Source organism: Calliphora vicina, chromosome 5 (genome assembly GCF_958450345.1).
Source record: "Calliphora vicina chromosome 5, idCalVici1.1, whole genome shotgun sequence".
Taxonomy (NCBI): Eukaryota; Metazoa; Arthropoda; class Insecta; order Diptera; family Calliphoridae; genus Calliphora; species Calliphora vicina.
The window spans coordinates 53719667-53736019 of NC_088784.1; the positions used below are offsets into that span (position 1 = coordinate 53719667).

Genomic DNA, 16353 nt, shown 5'->3' on the forward strand with positions numbered 1-16353 from the left:
CAATGGGCCAACCCCAGCAGCTGAAAAACAACCCCCATACCATTCTACTATATTAGTTCAGGAGTTATAAAGAAAAACGTTATTAAAAGTTCGTTTTTTCATATAAATTCATATAGAAATTTAAGCAAATAGAAAACTTTTAAGCAAACAATAAAATTTATATAGTGCAATAATGCCGATGGTTCAAAAACTATCAATTCAATTCATAATATTTGCAGTAATTGACAAATTGTTAAAAAGGAAATTCTTAGCCAATCTAGACCCAAATTGCTCAATATTTACGGCAAAATCGACCGCAATCTTCTGCACTCTTAAACATTAAAAATAAAAAACATATAACCTCAAAATACATTCTCAAAGTTTAAATTAATGTGTTTAAATAGTAATGCCGATCAACATTGGCATTGAAGGAAATACATTAGCTGATGAAACAGTTAAATTAGCTGCTTTTGACCCAATAGTATCAATCTCTACATCAAACAACACCGATGTCATCAAAATTATTAAAAAATCATAAAGAAATAAAGTAATACCAATCACATTTTATCCATAGAACACTTACCCCCGTATTCATAAACAATTTTTAAATTTAAAGAACGTTTTAAAATCCAATTTTGCATGGAAATTTTGCCTTAACCCTTTATCTGGCAACATGTTATTTTAAGTGCAAAAAGTTATTTTTCTATTACTAATACTAAAATAAAAACACATATTTATTCAGAAATTTTAAAAAAATATTTTTTTCTTGTTAATTTAAAAAAAACTGGTGTGTTACAGAAATGTTACATTGCCTGAAAAGTTGCAAATATTTTATGATAGATGGAATGCACGGAAGCAGTTATTATTTTTGTTATAGCACAATGCAACACCACATTTTTCGCATAAAGTTTGTGACACGCCTTGGCAATTTGGCATTTTGCACCGTATTCTCTTTTCCGCCCAGACTGGCCAATGACCAACCTGGTCTAGACGTACAGCTTGTGGTGGAGCATGTTGAGCCGGTCCTTTGGACTTTTTTGCTTGTAAATCAGGTTCAATTGATCTCGTTCTTTTTATTTTAGATTTGGTATCGAGCTTCAAAAGAGTTTCAGCAATCTGCAGACGAAATTCTGCAGAAGATAACAACTTGTGTGTTTTATTGGCTGCACTGTTCTTTTTGTACAATAGCCATGAGTTCGCCATTACTAAATCTAAAAAGTGGTAAAATAATCGAACTTGCCACCTTTTACTGCGAAGCTGAATTTTGTATCTTCCCATAATAGCGTCAATGAGATCTACACCTCCCATGTGCGCATTATATTGGCCAACAATGGAAGGACGTTCTATTTCAATATACTTTTTTTGAGCTTTGTCGTATCTCTTTACTGGACGTTTTGGGATTTCACCAATGAAAGTAGAAGCCAGATTTACAATTTTGTTGTCCTTCCATGAGACTGTTGCAATTTCAATTCCTTCAACGCTACAAACAAACTCTACAGAAGATCCTCTATTGTTCTTAATCATTTCCTTTTCAGGTGGAAGTTTACAATTTTGAATACGGTTTCTTCTTATCGTTCCTACGCTAAAAATTCCTTCTTTAGCTAAATAGGCGAGGAGAGGCAAAGAAGTAAAATAATTGTCGAAATATAGTTGAAAATTTTGTTTTCTGGGAATGATTCGCGCCAGTCTCATGACTACATTTGAAGATGCGCCTAGGTCAGGTTCGTTGCTCTCAATAACATTTTCCTTTCCAGTTTCTGGCTCAATTTTATAAGCGAATCCCGAAGACCCACATAGTACATATATTTTATAACCCCATTTATGGGGTTTGTTAGGTATGTAACGCTTTAGATGGTTTCTGGCTTTGGTAGAACACATCTGTTCATCGACACAAAGATGTGGTTCAAGAGGAACTTTACGAAAATTTTTATTTAATTCGTCTATGACTGGCCGGACTTTAAACATTCTATCATAATTTTTGTCGGTTGCAGCCAGATTTTTGGTGTTATCATTGAAGTGAATTACCCGTCTAATTTTTTCAAATTTTTTTAAAGGCATCACTTCTCGTATTTTTGTGGTCCCAATGCTGTTGCTCCAGTGACTGGATGCATTAGGAAGCTGTACCAACGACATCATGTACACAATGCCAATAAATTGTTGAATATCTATTTGTGCTACGCGAAATGTATCACTGATGTCCTTTTGCGTGATATACAAATTTGTTTCATCAGCAATGTATTGCAACATTTCTTTTGAAAGGAAGTAAAAAAAATATTGTATTGGAGTGCTAAGGCTTTTTATTTCTTCGGGCAATGTTGTATTCCCTTTGAATATCAGTTGTTGCTCATTTAGAACAAGGTTTTTCTTTTTCCAAAGAATGTTCTCATAACGCTTCTTTTGGCATTGCCTACTTTCTGCTGCTTCATTTCCTACACATTCTATTATATCGTTAATATCTGGAGCAACATCTTCGATAATGGCGTCTTGTGCATCTACAGTATATTCAGGATCATGAGCAACATCTTCAAAAATGGAGTCTTCTACATCTACCGAATATTCAGGATCAGCCACACTATCATCGTCAAAGTCAAGTCCATCCTCACTTTCCTCAAGAATTTCTAAAATTTTCGCATTCGTCAGCGACATATTTACATGTAGGCTACGAAAAAAAAACACATTACTGTGCAATGTGACATAAATGTAACAAACTGAAATTAACCAAATACAATTAGAATATGGTTTGCTTTCAGTTGTATTTTATGAAAATCACTTTATTACATACTTACGGACTTATTATAAACCAAGAAAATAATATGTATAACACAAATCTGATTTTCACACTGAAAACTTAAACACTTGTTATGGTTTGAAATTTTTTTCAGCAATAACCTTTTGGCACAGAAAAACATGTGATAATAATATTGTCCCGTTACATTTTATTTCTTTGTTATTGAGTACAGTTTGTACTAATTATGTTACAAAACCTAAAATAATTATATTGATAAAACACAGCAATATATAGGCAATTTTTGGGTATGTGACATTTCTGTTACATGGCCAGATAAAGGGTTAAAACATTATTTAAATTTAAAATTTTTTATGAATACGGGGGTTAATATTTATAACTGCAGTTTCATAAAACATAAATATCCATAATATGTATAAAAGAGCTACAGAAACACTGTAATATATATAATGTTATTTAAACACAACCATATTTAGGATCAAAAACCTTAGTTGTTAGTACCTTTTCATATTTCCAAATTGTATTCATAATTAATTAAGATTAATTTTTATAAGTACTTAAGCAAGCAAGAAACAAAACATTATAATTCTCATAATAAACATTAATTCAAAAAAAATATCTCCTTATAAAAATTAACAGAAATCTAATTAGCCCATTTTAAAAAAACATATTAAATAAATTGAAGTTTTTAGCTGTGAACGAATTTTACTACAGATATTCGAAAAATTGAATTTGGATGTTCTTGTAGCAAATAAACGATATTAACTCACATTTATGTCTATAGATACATGAAAAATAAGACGTAACATTTATGAGAGTATATGAATGAATTATGTTTGTATGGATGTACATTAGGGTGGCCCCGTTTGTATGGAGAAAAAATAAGGTATCGATGTTCCCGCCTAAAATGAAAATTTGATTCATTCTAAGACTACGTTTTGAAATTTTTTCGTCCTGGGGTCAATATTTGGCGAGCTGGATCAAAGGATAAAAAGGTCCTTTTTTGAGGTTTTTTACATTTTTTCCATATTTCTTCCAAAGGAAGTATATGTAAATTTGGTATCATATGAAAGGTCTTCGAGAGACGCATTCAATTGGTTAAAAGAAATTTAAAAAAAAAAAATTTTAATTAAAAAATTTTAAAAATTTTCGACAAAATTTTAGTTTTTTTTTAATTTTTTCATAGAATTTATTCAAATACATAGATGAAATTTCTTGATCATAAACATCATGTAATTTCACCGAAATGGTTTTTCTCGTTTTTTAAAATTCAATCCAGTTCAATGTTTATTCAAATTTGTTTAAACCTAATTTCATCCCTATCTGACAATCTCTGTACTCAATTCATAGTATATGTATGGGCATCAAAATAACTCAAATTTTATAAGCTTTCCATCGATGTATAAATTCTTATACTTTTCTTTTGTTACACTGCGAATATTTAAATTTAAGCTAAAACATTTGCTATACATAGCGCTATAATGATTATTTTAATGTTATTCCTTTGGAATGTTGTTGTTAATTTTAAGTAACATGTGAAAAACTGCTTAACAGATAGGGATGAAATTGGGTTTAAACAAATTTGAATAAACATTGAACTGGACTGAATTTTAAAAAACGAGAAAAACCATTTCGGTGAAATTACATGATGTTTATGATCAAGAAATTTCATCTATGTATTTGAATAAATTCTATGAAAAAATTAAAAAAAAATCAAATTTTGTCGAAATTTTTTAAAATTTTTTAATTAAAATTTTTTTTTTTTTAAATTTCTTTTAACCAATTGAATGCGTCTCTCAAAGACCTTTCATATGATACCAAATTTACATATACTTCCTTTGGAAGAAATATGGAAAAAATGTAAAAAACTTCAAAAAAGGACCTTTTTATCCTTCGATCCAGCTCGCCAAATATTGACCCCAGGACGAAAAAAATTCAAAACGTAGTCTTAGAATGAATCAAATTTTCATTTTAGGTGGGAACATCCGCAACTTAAATTTTGGGGCCACCCTAATGTACATACATATGTATGTATATAAAGAAGGAATTTCAATGTGCGAAAAATTCTAAACAAATTATTATTTTTTTCGCTGGAATGAAATATTGAGAATACACATACATACATATATACAAAAAGTACATATATAATATTTGGGTGGTTGCGAATATTCGCATATTTAAATAATTCGCTTATTTTTACCTATTCGCTTTAACATGTGGAAAAATATGAGAATGTTTTGCGAATAATAAACTAATGCACATTGTTTTAGAAAACGTAAACTTTTAGCATTTTAAGTTGTTTTGTTTAGCATTTAAGTATTAGGTAGTATTATAACATAATTTTAAATTGTATGTTTTTTTTTCTAGTATCTAAATTCTATATTTCCCTTTGATTATTCTATTTACATTCTCAAAAAATATTTGTTATTCGCATTTGCTAAACTGATATTCGCAACATCCCTAATTTATATATCTAAAGTATTTATATTTTGACGTAAGCATGATTTATTCAAAACATTTTTTAATGCGTCGTAGTATTATTTATTTTGTAGTTTCGGGAATATTTTTAAAATCAAATTTTCACAATGTTTACAATATTACCATGTATTAAGTAACCATACAAGTATTCAAATGAAAGATAGAATTAACTTGTTACGAAATAGAATAAAGAACAATTAATTTGAAATCACATATACTACATACATATTAGAGTGTCCCTTAGAATTGAATTTTTTGAAATGTTGACACGGTACCCCTGAAAAGTTTCGTAATGACCTAAAATAATTTTTTTTTAGCTTTTTCTAAGAAGGGCAACCCGTGCATTTACAAGGGGAAATTAATTATTTCCACCCGGCACTCTTTGAAGTCTGTCTCTCTAATATACAGCTATATCAGAATTAATGAGATGAAATTTAAATTGGAAATACATTATGCAATTTACAAAGTTATTCACCAAAAAAATTTGGAAGTAGTTGAAATTGGATGTCATTTTCACGACATCTTAAGCAATTACAATTCATTCTAAATGCCATTATAAATTCGTCAATAATGAAGCTCTTAAATACATCATCCAACAACAGTTTTTAAATATGATCTGGGAATTCAAATTATATAAAATTATTTGAGATTGATGTGTTTTTGAATTATATACTGAAATTAATAAGAAATTAAATATACTTATGTTTTATTTTGTACATTTGACTTTTATAAAAATACGATTAAAATATCTTTCCAAATACATATAACAATAAATGTGTTTCGCCAGTGAAAAAACTTATTCAATTCACCGAACGTGCATTAGTTCTATGCAATCATTCAAATAAAGAGCCATATATTTAAATACTCACATAAATACATTAGTGTTTCGTGTTCGGTTTTAACCGAAACCGACAATTATTCTTCGATTTTTACTTTTAATATATTTTCAGTAGAAAAATTCATAATTTTGAAATGAAAAATAAACTTTTTCATCCAATTTTCAATCTAAAAACCAATCAATTGTCCAGTTCACAACGTAGTTGTATGTTGTACGTTGTATGATACAACTTTTGTGGTTGTGAACACAGATTTAGCAAAAACACCTTGTCAAGCCTTGAAAATGCAAAAAGAAACAGATCAAAACAAAACATTCCAGAGTCTATTAATGTTTTGATGTAAAATTAATAGTTCAGCGAACAATAGCAAACTAATGTCTGAATTTTGTAAAAATGCAAAAAATTGACAAATATTTACAACAAATTATCGTTTTTCATAAATTAAATAAATCAACTGATTTCAGTTGTTGTTGTTGTTGTCGTAGCAGCAGTGTTTGCTGAGTTGACAGCCCTTGGCCGAGTGAACTCGGGTCATTCCGGTGCGTAGAACCGGCTGTCGTGGGAATGACTGATTTCAGTGTTACCGTTTGGTTGTTATTTTACACTAAAATTAACAAATTTTTTTTTGTTTATGTACATTAGAGTTAATTTAAAAAAATTGATTTGCTGGTATCATAATTTTTCTAAAGGTTTTTGCGGAAATAAAAATAATGGCGTCCTTTTTTTTGGAAAATTTTCACTCCTTGTGGTGGTTCAACGCACCTAAAGACGCGCATTTTGAGCACATTTTTCTGTAGAGCAAAAACGGTTGAATATATTGCAAATCTGATTTCACCAGTCGATTCTGAATCAAAAATTAATACAAATGTTTTTTGAATCCTTAAAAATAGTTCCAAAAACCCACAACAGGGGGCGCAAATCTCATAAAAAAAATAAAAAAAGGCCTTTTAGTTTTTTTAAACATGCTCGATGAAAAGCCATTTTAAGCTTAGCAAAACGGCACCAATATTTCCTTTCTATCACTATTATTATATTATTAGCTTGCCTTAACAAAACAGTTTTAAAGCTACATAACTTTTTAACGGATTGTGATAGAAAGGAAATATTGGTACCATTTTGATAAGCTTAAAATGGCCTTTCATCGTGTATATTTAAAAAATCTAAAATACTTTTTTTTATTTTGTTTATGAAATTTGCGCCCCCTGTTGTGGGTTTTTGGAAATATTTTTAAGGATTCAAAAGACATCAATTGTATTAGTTTTTGATGCACAATCGACTGGTGAAATAGAATTTGCAATATATTCAACCGTTTTTGCTCTACAGAAAAATGAGCTCAAAATGCGCGTCTTTAGGTGCGTTGAACCACCACAAGGAGTGACAATTTTCCAAAAAAAAGGACGTCATTATTTTTATTTGAGCAAAAACCTTCATAAAAATGATGATACCCGAAAATCAAATGAAGTAACCTGCTCAGAAACGAAATCTAATGTACATATAAATATAAACTTTTTCATACAACATTCGAAAAACATATGTAAAAATGTTGTAGGTGTTGTACAAAATATTTATATAGAAATTATCAACAACATTTGTACAACTATTGTAGAATCAGACGACTTATAACTCATACGACTGTACAACGTCAGTTGTGAATTGAACAAATGTAAAAATATCTTAAGATTTCTTTAAATTTATTAATTGTATTACAACAATTGTTTTAGATGAAGTAGCAGGCTACCTATTGCAGTCTAGGCAATGAAACCTGTTAATAAAGAATAATATAAACTAATTTAAAAGTATTTCCTTATAATTAAACTTCAAATGAATGTTTATTTATTTAATTTAAGAAAAAGAATGCAATATTTTTGTAACAAAAGTATGGAATAAGAAGAAATAGTACTATTAAGTCTCCATTTGTGAATTAATACTAATTCTAGATAACATGTCTCTAGTATCATCTTTATTGATTCATTGCAATGTGGATTTTGGCTCATTCGAAGCGTATTATTAGAATAAAAAAGTAGCATAAAGACCCACATTTTGTATTCCCACTCAGCATTATGAATGCTGAGTGATTTTTTTCTATAGCTCTTAATATTTAATAAATTATTACAAAACCGAAACTGCGGTTTTGAAATTTGTCGGTTTTTTGGAAACTCTAAAATACATGATCTCCAATGACATGCCAATGTAAAAATCGCCTAAATAGAACCACTTCGTCATCATTTGAACCCCTGCTTAAACTACTTTTTTGCTTATTTTAATTTATGTATATAAGTAGCTTCATTTAAATACCAGTATTTGTATGTAAATTCAAAAAGTTGAATAAACTATAGCAGTTTCCAATAATTAATAAGTAGTTTCATTTAAATACCAGTATATGTATGTAAATTCAAAAAGTTGAATAAACTATAGCGGTTTCCAATAATTTGAAAGAATTTCGTATAAATTGCACAATTTTGTATGTTACTAATTTGATTTGTAAGCAGAAGCAATATAAAACATTTAAAAAATTACATGATTACAAATGTTAGTTAGATATGTTTGTATATATGACTTTTAACACCATGCAAACCATAGATAAATACACATAGATCAGAAACTCTCCTTTCAAAGACCTAACTCAGTTGTCAAAAACCTAAGTTGTGAGAATGTTTTAGTAAATAAAACTATGTGAAAACAAAAACAACACTCGTACACTCGTGTGATTATTTTGAGTAAATTTTTTGTTTGAGGTTTTTTCTATTTTCCGCTCTATATGTATTTCTCTATGATGTGAACTATTAAATTGAATGTTTTATCTGAATCTATTTTAAGCAATGGCACGTGATGATGTTATTGAATGAAGTGAAATTTCTGACAATTAAATACCCAATGCAAATGCAAAATGGAATTGAAATGTTCGAATTCAAAAACATTTGAATTACACATAAATTCGGGAAAACAATGCAAATAATATCAATTAATAAAGGTCATTCTTCCAAAAAGAGAGCGTAAACACACTCACCTTCGCTGCCATTGGGCTTAGAGGCAGCATTCGCCAAGCAACGTGGACAGGATGCGGTCAAATCGATAAGACTATGTTCCGGAGCGGCAAAGGGAAGATTTTTATACTTAAATGTGGATGGTGTTGGTGGTGCTGAATACTCGTACATAAAGGTATTTACCATTAAATTTTAAATAAAGACAAATAATAACAATAAAAATATGTACATGCATATGTATGTACATTATCAAAAAATTAAATTAATGTAGGCATGAATAAATATACTTATGGCATATGATTGTATACGAAACATGTGACAAGAAATTTATTTACTTTTTTTCTTTTGTTTTGTTTTAATGCTAATGCAAAAACCTAAATGTAGCGCACTAATACTTCTGCATTTTATTATCAAAAATACATATTTAAATGTATGTACATTCATATGTACATATATAAAATTATCGTCATTAAAATTAACTAAAACCATTTCAAGTTTATTTTATGATATTTTCACTAAAAACAATTAGTTTTTATATAAGAAAAATGATCGCGTGGCCCTCTACATGTATGTACATACATTTGTGTCTGGAAATGCCAAATCATTCTTTAACTTTGGAATTAACTATGACCATATTTACACATACACACTTATGGATGGTACCAATGAATGAAAATACAAAATTTTAATTCATTCATGACAATGGAAATTATTATTTGTATTACGGAGGCTATATTATTTAACATTTCATTTTTCACAAACTTTAAAATATGTACATTAATTAGACATGCATTTAAAAAATAGATTTGCTTTGGATGTGTCTTATTTTGTTCATTAGTAGCTAAAACTAACTATTGCTAAATTTAAGTGCAATCGGATAAATATAACCCTTGCCGAAAATCTGTTAAAAGTTGTAAAATTGGGTAAATAATGGTACTTTTTTGATATCTTAAATAAATCCCTATTTAAATAATATTTTCTAAACATTTGAAAAAAATCTTATCTTCTAGAGAAAATTGTCTTTCTATCAAGGTTTTGGATGTCCACATAATAAATTTATTTCAATTAAAATTAAAATAGTTTTAATTGGTTTTTAGTACTTAATGGGATATTCTTTGTAGTGATTTTATTCTGCACTCCTAAATTGGAAAATATTTCGACGAATTGCCACTGTCATGGACAATTCAGTAGTTTACTATCCCTAAGCATTCAAATCCCCTATTTTAGTCATGGTTGGACAAGAAACAATTTTGGGTTCTGGAATGGCATATTTTTAACTCTCATGTGAAAGATCATTCGAGGAGACTGATGTCAAGCTACAGTGGTCAGTTGGTTCCAATCTAGAAGAGCAGAAATAATTCAATATAAAGAATATTCCACTTTGTACTAAAAACCTATATAGTAACAAATTATTTCAAATTACTTTATCATATGGGCACCATAATAAGTAGGCTTATATGAAAATTTGGGAAAAAATTATCTAATAATCCGAAATTGCAGTATTTTATATGAATACAATGAATGGGTTACAATTAGGGTTTGGGCTTATAATATATAGTTTGGGATAATTTTATTTCCCAGGAAACGGGAATAAAAAAATTTAATTTACCGGGATTCCCGGAATTTTTTTAACAACTAGAAAAAAAAGTAAAAAAGAAATCTATATATACACATCTGCTCAAAATAATAGATACACCTAATTGGAAAAAATTTAAATGGCGGTAACATTGAAAATTTCCTCGCAAGCGTTAAGAATACATCATATTATTAAAATTTCTATCTGGCAATGTCATGTCAGTCAAAAATCTGGCAACTATTTGCTTTCATGTTGATTTTTAAAAACGAATTTATTTGAATTACAAAAAATTATTTGCTCATAAAAATAGATACACATCAGTAATTTGTAATTTGTTTATATACAATTTTTTTTTTGTGCAATTTTTTTGTTCCTATTTAAGTGAAACAGTAAGTATAATTTAAATTTTAGCAACAATTTTATAAAAAATAGGACTCTTTTGAAGAAAATGGGACGAAATCATCATTGTACCGAAGATGAGAAAAAAATTGTTCAAACGATGAGAAATCAAGGAAAATCATTACGGGAAATAGCAAAGAGCATAGGAAGATCTTTACATTTTGTCCAAAATGCTTTATCTAAAAAACAAAAAAGAGAAACTCGCGGTAGACCAAAGAAAACCAGTCCAGAAACAGATAGGCGGATCGTCCTTATGGTTAAAAAAGACCCTTTCATATCATCGAAAGCTATTTCTGCGGAGCTATGTAACGAAATCAGTCCACAAACAGTTCGTCGTCGTCTTTTACAAGCTAAATTGCCGGGAAGAATTGCCAGAAAAGTGCCACTAATGCGCCAAAAAAATATCAAGACCAGATTAGAATTTGCTAAAGAGCACTTACAATGGTCCGGGTGTGAAGGCGAAAAAAAATGGAGAAATATTTTATGGAGCGACGAAACAAAAATAAATTTGTTTGGAAACGACTGCCAAAGAAATGTACGCCGACCAAAAGGAAAAGAATTCCACGTTAAATTTACAAAAAAGACGGTAAAACATGGCGGGGGAAACATAATGGTTTGGGGTTGCTTTTCATGGAATGGTGTTGGTCCGATATTCCGAATAGAAGATACCATGAATGCTAGTGGGTATAGAGACATATTGGAAAACGTAATGCTTCCATATGCATCGGAAAATATGCCATTAATATGGACATTCCAGCAGGACAACGACCCAAAACATAGTTCAAGATTAGTTAAAAACTGGTTCTTGGAGAATAACGTACCTGTTTTAATCTGGCCCAGCCAATCCCCTGATTTAAACCCAATAGAAAACTTGTGGAGTGAATTAAAGATAAGGCTTTCGAAGGAAGTTTTCAAAAATAAAGACGATTTATGGGAGAAAACGCAAAAAATATGGTACGAGATTCCATTGGAGAAGTGTCAGAACTTGATATCCAGTATGCCCAGAAGAGTGGAGAAAGTTTTACAAAACAAAGGTGGATATACTGGATACTAGCTTTACTTTAATAAAAAACTAATTTTTTTAAGATAAAATTTATTAGCTTTATTAGCTTATGAGCACCAAATTTTTCGAAATTTAAGAAATTTAATTTACTTTATAATATTTATTATTAATTATGAAATATTTTGTTTTTGTTTTTTACTCTCCTTTTAACTATAAATAAAAATCGACTGAATTTTTTTTATAATTTTACAATATACCATTATTTTTTTTCGTTTTTAAAAAATAAATTTTGGTGTATCTATTATTTTGAGCAGATGTGTATATATAAATGAAGTGATCCATGTATGTAATCGCATCACGTGAGGACGGCTGGAGCGATTTGCCTGATTTTTTTTTCGATTCAAAATTTTGAGGATATGGTTTGTAAAGAAAAATCCTTTTTATTTCTCATTTTTCTTAATAAGAGACCTTTTTGGAGAAACTTGAAGAACTAACAACAGCTAGTTATTTTATAAAATTGAGTCATTCCATTAAAAAAGAAAGAAAAGCAATACATTACAGTTCAATTGTCCTAACATAAAACAAAAATTGGTTGGAATAATATATGGAGATCATTTGTTATTATTAAATTAAGTATTATTTCATTGAAATAATGTTATAGTTCATCATAGAACTAATTTTTTTTAAAAATGATTTTTCAAAATAACTAATGGCACAGTTTTCACACAACGAGAAAACTCTTTAGCTTTCCGCAGATGTTGGCTTTATCGTTAGTAAAGCATTATAAAGAAAATCTAAATTTTTTATTCGATTCCTACTTGCTTCAATAAAGCTAATTTCCGCTTAAAACGATTTGATTTTAAATGTTTAAATTTTGTTTCATTTGTATTTCACAAACATCATCATCATCGCTTTGAACATATGAGGGAACATTGTGGTCAAATAGGCATTCATACATTTGCTGTCCATAAATATTTAACATTATCTTTGTTAAATTATAATTTAGCTCATTATGTTGTGAAGTTTTTAGGTAATTTTCAATGAAATAAGTCTGCTGTTACAATGTTAATAAATAAAAATATTTTTTTTTAATTCCATTATAATTATTAATATTTTTGTATGTCTACTTGTTGTGTTTGTGCAACATTTTGCAAATTCGCAAGGGTACAAAATTGTGACTTGTTTAATTCAACTTAATTCAAAGGCTCTGGAAGGTCACACGGTCAATGTAAGTGAGTCCTGAGCACTTTGATAAAACATAAAAACAGAGCTTGCAACGCTAGTCTCGGAGTTATCCATGAAAGTAAGTGAGGAATCGGTAAAACTACCATTTTCAACATGGTTCAACAGAAGAAAAAAATCATATTCCGTTATAAACGGTAAGAAATTATTTAGTTATGCCATATTCTTTACAAATATGCTCTTTCTTTTTACTAGATTACTTTAAGTATTTTAATATTTTCAACCATAGCTGAATGTTTTCATATTTTATCGACACAGAACATTGTATGGAATTTTATACGTGGGCAATATGAAAGCGTACGTTTTTTTGTATGAAAATAATTACCAAAACGTCAGGACTTTAAAATAGGTTTCTAATAATGGAGTATTTGTTATAAACGTGTTTTACTGTGTAGCTATATTTAAGTATATACCTATATACTATATTGTCTTGATTAGTAAAATGGTTTACAAACACGCAAAACGACAAGTTTAAAATATACTTTTTTGACAAACTACCAAATAGAAAATGTAAATTGTCTACAAGTTTATTATCGGCAAATACTTTGTATGTAATTTGTTTTTGTCTCACAAAGAAAATGTGTTTTTTACATGGTAACAAAACACGAAATGCAATAAAATTATTATCAGATTATACTTATTAATTGTTGTTGATGTACATTAAATTAACAATGTATATCAACAATTAACCTCTAAAATATTAATAAATATCAAACAATTCAATTAATAGAATATTATTGGGTTGACTGCTCTTAAAAAAATTTGCTTACAAAAATTCACTGTTAATCTTTTTACAATATATTCAAAATAAAACAATGTTCAAAATATTACCTTCTTTCTCTGTCAGATCTGAAAATTTAACTCCTCCACTAAACGAAAATGAAAAGAACACAATAGATTTGTTACAATAATACATTAAATGTTCGAAAAATATTAATAAATAATGTAAGTATGCACTATATTTACCTGAGAAGTACAGTTGCAGTTTCAGGCACACGAAATACCTGAAAATATTTATAAATATTGATTTAATATTAATTATATTTCCAAAATTAAGTTTCATATTATATAAACAAGTTTGTAGTGTGTTATTAATTTACTAGGGCTTTACCCCCATATGCATAAACAGTTTATAAATTTATCAAAGGTTTATAAAACAAAATTTCCATACAAAATCTGTTTCATAAACCTTTGATAAATTTATAAACTGTTTATGCATATGGGGGTTAATATTTAAGTTTCTGACTCATCTAAAAGTATAACTATGTACATTTAATTTTTTTTAAATGCCAAGTGAATATTTACAAAACTTAACAAAAATATTGCTAAATAACTGATTAATAATAAAAATCTATGATTAGAATCACCCCTATTGTGAAAAACATGTGGAATTTATGTTCCCATGAAATATCCATTTCCCTCGAAGGGAAAATTGCTATCGTGAACTTTTCATTTACAATAGTTGATTTTGTTCGTAACAGCTGTTATTGTTTACAAAATTCCATCTAAAAATGTCACAACATGTGAAATATTGATTCGCGATAAGGGCGAATGTAATTCACGTCATAAATTTGACATTATAAGCCGAATATCTGAAATAATTTTGGAATTAAAAAAAAAAAACTGTTTTGAAAAATGTAACTTTTAGGATGGAATTTTTAATTTTTAACCAATCACCCCATATAGTTTTGTCCATACTAAGGACTTTTGTGCTATGTTGTTCGAAATTAATTGAAAGTTATTCCTTTGGAAAATATGTATTTATAATATGGCTATGGGCAATTCCACGAGAATCGCTACCACGACTGAAAACACAAAAACCCATGAAACTTTTTTCAAGATGATTTGAATAGAAGAAAATAATAAAATGTTACTACAGTGAATGTCACTTAAAATCGTACACCATCGTAGTCAAATTTTATTCATTAGTTTTAGAAAGATGATGTTTTGGAAATATTTTAAAATGCTATTATTATATTGTGTGTGCTATTACCTATCAGAAAATTGGGTATAATTTTAATTGCCCTTATCCACAAATAAAAAAATTGGGTAAGACTGTCAGTGCCCAGAATATCAACGCTTCATTTAAAATCGTAAAGGCACTAAAAAATAGCAAATGATACCCTACAAAGTATTAGGATTATTTAATATTAAAATTTGTTTTCATTTTTAAAGTTTTAATTATAATTTAATATAATTTTACGAATTTAAATGAAATATGAATTTTGTGATGTTCTTTAATTTTCATCAATATTTTTTTAACGAAATGAGGTTTTGTTAACTTTTTTGTTGAAATACATATTTTTTGTTCCAATTAATAAAATGACTTTTAATTTTTTATATATTCACCTATTATTGCCTGTATAATTTCATAATATTTAAAAAAAAAATATGTTGTACGATTTTGAGTGACACTCACTGTATGTGAAAGTATTTAGATCACATTCAACATTTTAAAGACAAGAATAATAGTTTAAACAGATTATATTTAATATTTTAATGTTTTAGGTATGTTTTAGGCTAAAATTGCTAGGCTAGAAAACTAGGCTCCCAATTAGCTTGTAGAATGAAATGAATTTGCTTCTGATTGTTTTTTTATTGCTATTGTCAAATTGTTTATTGAAACCGAATGTATATTTTCTATTCACTTTTTTAGTTTTTGTATACATATATTTACATAATATATATTGTTTTATTATAAGAGAAAAAACTGTCACGTACGGTATGTCACGTACGATATTAAATTTTATTTATTATAAAATCATCCAAAGATTGTTTTTATTTAAATATGAAGGATTGTAAAGGAAAAATATTTCGTTATTTTTATTTTTCAGATACTCTTATTTTTGCAAAATCTATTCCACTCTATAGGCGTACAAATGTCACGTACGATGATATGGAATTGCCCATATGTATGATTTAATACTCAAATTGTTGTATCTGTAAAAGCATATGAAGAAACTAAAATACGAAAATATTTTCAAAAATTTCTTTCTTATAACCAGGGCAACCAAAAATATGCAATATCATATTTTTTGCTGTGCGTCGTATAAATATATGAGTTAGTTATTTATCCGTTTCAGACAATTATAAGAATTTTGGCATCGATT

At 28.4% G+C, this 16353-nt stretch overlaps 1 protein-coding gene across 3 annotated transcripts in view; it reads right to left on the reverse strand.

The window, feature by feature from the left end:
* Positions 1-16353, reverse strand: part of Ttd14 (TRPL translocation defect 14) — a 67541-nt gene that overhangs the window by 41282 nt on the left and 9906 nt on the right. For 2 of the 3 annotated variants that reach the window (XR_010576571.1, XM_065511462.1), the window contains exons 3-5: positions 14210-14247; positions 14075-14112; positions 9047-9178 (exon numbers count right to left, since the gene is read on the reverse strand). Coding sequence is in view for 2 of the 3 variants with exons in the window: in XM_065511462.1 (XP_065367534.1) it covers positions 9047-9178; positions 14075-14112; positions 14210-14247 (208 nt within the window). In the remaining variant the exon portion in view is untranslated. The remainder of the gene's footprint in view (positions 1-9046; positions 9179-14074; positions 14113-14209; positions 14248-16353) is intronic. The other variant, XM_065511463.1, reaches the window with a different exon arrangement.